Genomic DNA, 7,500 nt, shown 5'->3' with positions numbered 1-7,500 from the left:
ATTTTCTTAAACGTTCTTTCTCATATCGAGCTGCAATGACTTGGAACCAACTGTCAAATCAAATACGTGAGATAAGGGATCTTGCAAGCTTTAATCGTGCGATATCCTAGGACACATTTTGCATTGCTAGGGCACATTTTTACTTGGCGTGTTTCGCATTAATATATAGTAAATTATGATTGTTACTAATTATTACTATTGTTTAAATTTCCTTGACATTAAATAATTTTTAGCGTTACGTTACACCTAGTATATTAGTCGTTTTAAAATTTATATCTTGTAATTCTTGTAATTTTTAAAATTTACATCTTGTAATTCTTACACGGCATGTCTGAAAACCAGCTTGCTGAGCCATTTAAATAAAGTTGATTGATTGATTGATTGATAGACCTAATAGACCTCTTTCATAATGGCGGCCAAATAAATTATTCTTTTGTTTTAATGCTAATAAGCGCTACTAACCTCGCTACGACGAGCAAATTTCAAAATTACTTGTTTTATATCGAGGTCAGTAGGTCTTATTAATATAAATACAAAAGAATGTAAAGTTGGTCGCGATTTATGAAAGTGGTCTATCGGCTAACTCAATGTTGTACCCAATTCAAATCTCCCGGGATTAAGATTCTTTGTGTGTTGTATTTGCATGATAATGTAGCATTCGTATTCAAAGGATAAGGAAATACCTGGAACAAAACATTTTTTTCCCAAATGGTTTGGATTGGGTACAGCATTAGGTTAGCCGATTAGGTCTATAGACCTTATTCCAAAATGGCCATTATTTAAATATTCTTTTGTTTTTATTCAAATTAGCCCTTGATGCCTCGTTCTTGAGTTGAAAATTCAAAAGAATATTTGGCATCAAGGGCTAATTTGAATAAAAACAAAATAATATCGACATAGCGGCCATTTTGGAATAAGGTATATTGAATAACCGAACGATCATTCAAAATTGTTTTCGGTGGGGTCGGGGGGGAGGGAGGGAGGGAGGGGGAGAAGGGGATCCGCAACATGAATATTTAATTCATGGGAATAATATTTTGTTTGGATATTGATCTCGGCGGTGAAAAGCCCTGGGACCGAGGTTGGATAAGGAGTAGGACTGGAAAGCAAAAAAGTCTCTCAACAATTTTGTCCAGGATTGTAGTCCCACTTTTTTTATACATTCCATTAACTCCTACTAGTATGTACCTTCTGATTGGTCATTATCTGCAGAAAAATACCTCACCCTATAATAGTTATTAGGTGGCATCGTCCGTAATACACTAACCCTAGGAGAAGAATATGTGAACTCCGTTGTTCCACGTCGCCGACTGATATTCTGTCTTGAACTTATGTCTTGTATTTCCTCCGACAACCAGCTGGCAAGAAGCACGCAACCCTCTTGGCCTTTGCCTCCAACCTGGCAACTTGAATCATCCCACAAGTATTCCTGATCAAAGAAACTGCATTTCCCACAAGGACAGACTTTTGATAGTCTTTCCTCAGCTATAAGAAATAAAAACAGGTATTAAATTCCACACTTCCTTTTAAGAATGTTAAAAAACTAAACGTTTTTTTTCGCTGTGATCAAACTGTTTTTTGAGCCCGTTTTCGGAACCATTTTCAAATTTCTGAAGAATGTTCCTCACGAAAACAAACAAAGTACCTACAAACACACTTAAAGGAGCTGTTAGGATGGCGTCAGTGGCCATTTCAGAAAAGAGAATCGCCGCCACTTGCTGGCCAAATCAGTAACGACTTCTAAATAAATATAGTATGTCTATTTTCATCCGTCCCGGGTAGATTTTTAAGCCGATTCGAAGAAGTTTCAGTTTCATTGAATCAAGAACTGGGAGCACGGAAAACGAAGACCCTGCTGTAATTCGCTTGAAATGACTCCTCGGCCACTGCAATCAAAGGAATGTCGTATTTAGCTCGTCTCCGTTTGTCATTTTGTTTTTTTGTTTTTTGCGGGGGGGGGGGGGGGGGGGGGGGGGGCCTGGGTGTGTGGACCCTGTCGCAATAGGCCATTTTCGAAATATCAAATATTCGGCTTGATAGTGAGGCAGTGGGGACAAATACAATAGGAACACTTGGAATAAATATGAAAAGTATTTGCATATCATCCACTTTGCCTTTGTCCTCTAAACCTCTGTTTCAAGCTGAATTTTCATATATATCGAAAAAGGCCTATTCAAGAGAGAGTTTATCCACCGTTTTCAATAATATGAATGACGTGTTTTGTTATTTGCTGCTTGGTATGTTATTTTTTTTTCTGCGAGGTCTTCGTGTTCCGGGTCGTCAGTCAGTCTTCGATCGTTTTCCGGACCTTTTGTTTTCGAACACAATAGAACAATGGATACGAACAATTTTCCATGGGAGTGGTGTATTTTTTGTTGAGAGACAACTTTTTAAAACTTTTTGTACAGACTGGACACCATGCAGACCTCATCTTTTGGCATTTCTTGAGGTTTCGTCACGTGTCACCTGATGTCGCTAGGTAACCGCCCATTACAAGAATTGAGTTAAAAAATAAAACATGGCTGAAAATTTGTTCGGAGAACCGACTTCAAGTCCCTACTGCTGGGAACTGATGCAAACTCTCGATAAATCCCGAAAGGAAAATTCATTGTCAGACGTCACTCTAGACGTGGGAGGACAAATGTTTCTAGCTCATCGATGTGTGTTGGCCGCGGGTAGCAAGTTTTTTCATGGTTTGTTTACGAGCGACATGACAGAGAAATCGGCGCCAGTGGTTAAGCTCGAGGGAATTCCAGCTTCAGTTATGAGTCAGCTTTTATCTTACCTCTACACAGGCGAGATACATGTGAGCGAAGCAAATGCCGAAGACTTAATTGCATCAGCAAACTATTTGCTCCTTCCACAACTCAAGAACATTGCATGCAAATTTCTTGAACGGCGTATGTCTGCTTCAAATTCCATTTTCAACTACCTGTTCGCCGAGAAGTACGAATGTAAAGATCTGCAAAGTTACGCTGGAGAATTAATCATGCAGAACTTTGGAGTAGTGGGAAGGTCAAAGGAATTTTTGCTGCTTTCGTTCGATCTCGTAAAGAATTTGACTTCAAGAGATGATATTGTGATCTCTAGCGAGGAAGAAGTCTTTGAAATAATTTTGGAGTGGATCGACGAAAATTTTACGGAGAGAGAGCAGTATTTTGCGGAGCTATTTTCTCATGTGCGATTGAGTACCATTTCTCACCATTATTTATACACAAAGATGTTGTCCAATGAATTGGTTCAGGGAAGTGAACGGTGCAGACAATCATTGATGGATGAAGTGCGAAGGCGTGCTTTATTTGAGGGGCAGGGCATTTCACCTCAGAAGTCTAGAAACTGCCTCCAGACTCACGAGGATGCCATCATCACTTGTGGGGGATTGTCACCTGATGGACAAATTCGCAATTCAACCCTTTGCTATGTACCATCAAACAAAACTTGGTACCAATTAGCGCCCATGCTTTCCAGGAGGTGTCGGCATGGCTTTTCTGCCTGCAAAGGATTTGTTTACGCCATCGGTGGCAAAGGAGAAGATTCCTTCCACTCCAGTGTAGAGAGGTATGATCCTCGCACCAACACATGGAGCTATGTGGCACCATTGGCAAAGAAAGTTAAACTTGTTGGGGCAGCCACTTTGCAGGGATTTTTGTACATCGTTGGAGGTATCGAGTTTACTCCTGAACAGGGACGAAGACGCTGTAGCACCACACAGAAGTATGACCCTGAAACAAATTCTTGGATGCCAGCAGCATCACTACCCAGCCGTCGCTCATCTGTTTGCCTTATTTCTGATGCACACTATTTGTACTCTGTTGGTGGGCTTGGTGATGATGATTTCCTTTCATGCAATGAGCGTTACGATCCCAAGTTAAACATCTGGACAAAGATGGCTTCAATGAAGGAGAAGCGTGGATGTGCTTGTGGACTGTGCCTTAACAACAAGATATACATATTTGGAGGAACTGTGGATGCATTTTCCAGGCATGCAAGTGTTAGTGGCGAAGTTTATGACATTGCCTTGGATGAATGGCATGCAATTGCTTCGATGCGTGTTCCTAGATTCCATGCAAGTGCAGTCCTCCTGCGAGATCAGGTATTTGTATTTGGTGGCATTGGAAGTGAGAGTGTTCAACACCACAATTCTCAAATGGTGGAATGTTATGATGTGCAAACAAACCAGTGGATCACTTCTCACTCCATGCCATATGAAGAGACATACTTTAGAGGATGTGGAGTCAGCCTGTTCAGAGGACTCCTTCAGTCTCTTAAGAAAGTCCCACAGAATTAGCAAGTGGGATGTTTGATAAGGAAATGAACCATACATGTGTTATTTGCTGCAGTACAGGTACAGTGTAGCTTCAACCAAAATGGTGGACAATGCCAAAAAACAACTAACTGCAAAATGCAGTCAATTTTAATTAAAAGACATAAAAGAGCATGGATTTTAGAACATTATGGCTTAATTACTTGATAATGTCAAACTGAGTTCGTTATCTTTTATTATTTTCACATAATTAGGCAAAGATAATTTACGTAAGTAGAGCCAAAGGCAGTGGCTTAATAAAATGACCTATAGGCAGCAGTGAAAAAGAAAATATTTCTCTTATGTTCCCTCCGGAGCACAAGACTTACAGATTTTAGTCTGTCTAGCACCAGATGATTTTAACTCATCATTTGGGGGTGCTTTTGGTGTGAAAGGTTTAACTGATGGCAAGAATTTAGGCACAACAACAATATACATGTACAGTAACACACAAACACATACACTTGTAACACAAGGGCTCCAGGTGATTGCAAACTATTCTTAGATGATCACTCACTTACGCACTCACTCCCGTGTCCTAGTGACTTGATATCCCAATTTCAACAGCCAAGGGTCAGACACTAATAATAAGGTTTTAATGGAAGGGACATAGTTTTTGACTGCTTAGTATCCAATGACACTTCAAACGTCCTAGGACGCCCCCAAATGACGAGTAAAATCGTGTGGTGTTAGACAAAGTAAAATCTGTTAAGTCTCACTCCCAGGGATCAATGGTGTTAAGAGTCTTTAGAATTACGGGTGAAAAAATCTAGTGATTAGTAGACACTGTTGTAGTGTAGCAATCTCTCCAATCTGCATTCAGTGTTTTATGCTGACAAGAGCCCATAAAGCTCTTGTAAAATGGTGATAAACTTATTCTTCCCCCCTTCTTTTTTCAAAAAGGATTATATCTTCTACCTCTGGATATAGACTGTAGATGTTGGTTCAGAAGTTTTTGTTACTCATAAGATGATGTTAGTGGCTTTAGTACTGTTCATCTTTGTAATCGTTTATTTTTATTATTGTGGCATACTTTTTAAGAAGTCTTAAAATTGGCTCCATGTTTCTGTCTTGTAAGGTGTGTAGTGAAGATAGAAATGCAAAAGTTGCAAAAATAAAATAGAAACCAAGGAACAGCTCAGATACTTTTCTCCTGTATTCTTAAATTCAAACCCAATAATAATTTTCAGGCAATTATTATTATTATAATTATTAATGTAAGCACTAAGCCTGCCGTTCTTCATAATATCTAAAATCTAAGAAAAGGAAATTTCGTGTTTACTCTACTCGCTACTGTTTCCTGCTTTTTGTTTGTTTTTTTTTTTGGTCTGAAAAGGTAGCACAAAATAGTTACCTGAACTGATAAATTTGTAGCCCTATACAGATCAAAATATGAGTTGGTTTTAGGTGAGAACCGAGAACCATTAGGCTTTAAACTGACTTATAGTGGTATCCAGGATTTGAACCTGGGCCACATTGGTGGGAGACAAGTGGACTGAACGACAACAACAACAACAACAACAACTTTATTACGTTGTTTAAGTGGAAAGAAAAGATTTACAAAAATTAATACATAGCAGGAACAGTAATTGGTGAAAGTAACTCAGAATAACTAAAAAGCTAATCTAGCTGAGTAACATAATTAAATAATTAAAATGATAACAGTTGGCAATAAAAAGTTGATAATCTAAGATAAATATTGAAGAAATAATAATCAATGAAAGGAAAACAAGTAGAAAAGACAGCCTATAAAAACTATGGAGGATATGTTCACTGTATGGAATCTTCATTAATTATAATTATGAACAATGTGCCATCCCTGCTCTCCAAAGTCAGACAACGCATACATTTTAATGTTTATACAATGGACAATCAAGTAGTTTAACTTATATCGCAAGTAAGAGTACAAAAATTTAAGTTGACCATTTAAGACAATGGAACTCCCCAGTGCTCCAGTCACAGGTAAATGGATATTGCCTTGTTTTTACAGTCATATTAAATTTTAATGCAACCTAATGCGTATGACATATCTTCAATATTAGAGTGACAGAGTTGAGAAGTTTGTTCCCTCCAAGATACGTTAAATGATGGCAATTGAACTGAGTGGAGTGCAATTTGGTCTGAAATCATATGTGTGATTTCAAAATCAAACGAGCATACAGCGCGAGTTCGATTTGAAATCACAAGTGTGATATCAGACCAAATTGCACAACACTCAGTTCAATTACCACTTTATTACATCCATTTAGAAATCATACAATCATTATTTATAGCTAAAATACAGGATTATACTGTAGTCAGTACCAACATTTTATTGATCCAGTTGGGAACAAAAATTCGCCATACAATGGTTTTCTTTGTCTTTCATTTTCCTGCAATTTGATTGGTTACCTTAAACCTTAAATTGTCTATTTATCTCTGTATTCCCTCTGATAAATTTAGTTCCTTTGGGGCACTTACTCGATTAGTTTCATAAGCTATTTAGGTGTCCCAAACAAACTCTTCACAATCAACCTTGTATTAAAACTGTTTGTTTACCATTTATCCTTTCTTCTTTTCCCCTAACATTTTACTTCTTAATCACAATTGTAATATTTCATTAGTACTATGTATCTTCTTCAATATTTAATTTGTAAATATTCATATGTATATTCTATTTTTCTTTTTCAACACTGTAAATCAATGTTTGTGTGAGTTTAAATTAAAATTGATTGATTAAAATTGAATTGAGCCTTGAAATCTGACTGGCTGTTTTGTTTTAGAATTTCTTTCTCATTGGCTGGGGAAATGGTGTGATTTAGAGTAAAAATAGTGCGATTTGGGAATAAATCGCACCGCTGGGAGCCAATCAGATTGCAAGGATCAGCAGTGATTTCTAAATGGATGTAAAAAAACATACAGTCACTAATTTATTATTATTATTATTATTATTATTATTATTATTATTATTATTATTATCATTATCACAATCAAAAGTTACAATCATTTCATTTGATGTGCACATGTTTTTTTGGGGGGTGGGGGGGTGGTGTTTGGGGCAAAGATCAATTAAGATTTCCTTGCTTTCTTGTAATTATCTAGGAACGACATGACATGACATAGCAACCAAATAAAAATACACACCGAAGAGGTACAAATTGTATTACAGGATAAGAGAGAATCCGCAAAAATGAGCTGAGGTACATGTCTGAGGGGAG

The 7,500-nt window shown here is 37.5% G+C and overlaps 2 protein-coding genes across 2 annotated transcripts in view; one reads left to right on the top strand and one right to left on the bottom strand.

The window, feature by feature from the left end:
- The window catches only part of LOC138060646 (uncharacterized), a 49,577-nt gene that overhangs the window by 3,714 nt on the left and 38,363 nt on the right, over positions 1 to 7,500 (bottom strand). The window contains exon 8 of the mRNA XM_068906479.1: positions 1,268 to 1,485. Coding sequence (XP_068762580.1) covers positions 1,268 to 1,485 — 218 coding nt within the window. The remainder of the gene's footprint in view (positions 1 to 1,267; positions 1,486 to 7,500) is intronic.
- Positions 2,513 to 7,500, top strand: part of LOC138060217 (kelch-like protein diablo) — a 5,331-nt gene continuing 343 nt past the window's right edge. The window contains exon 1 of the mRNA XM_068905950.1: positions 2,513 to 7,500. This exon is cut by the window's right edge and continues 343 nt beyond it. Coding sequence (XP_068762051.1) covers positions 2,519 to 4,288 — 1,770 coding nt within the window. The 5' untranslated portion in view covers positions 2,513 to 2,518 and the 3' untranslated portion in view covers positions 4,289 to 7,500.

The sequence above is a fragment of the Montipora capricornis genome, chromosome 8 (genome assembly GCF_036669925.1).
Source record: "Montipora capricornis isolate CH-2021 chromosome 8, ASM3666992v2, whole genome shotgun sequence".
NCBI lineage: Eukaryota > Metazoa > Cnidaria > Anthozoa > Scleractinia > Acroporidae > Montipora > Montipora capricornis.
This window is presented reverse-complemented; position numbering and strand designations above follow the sequence as displayed.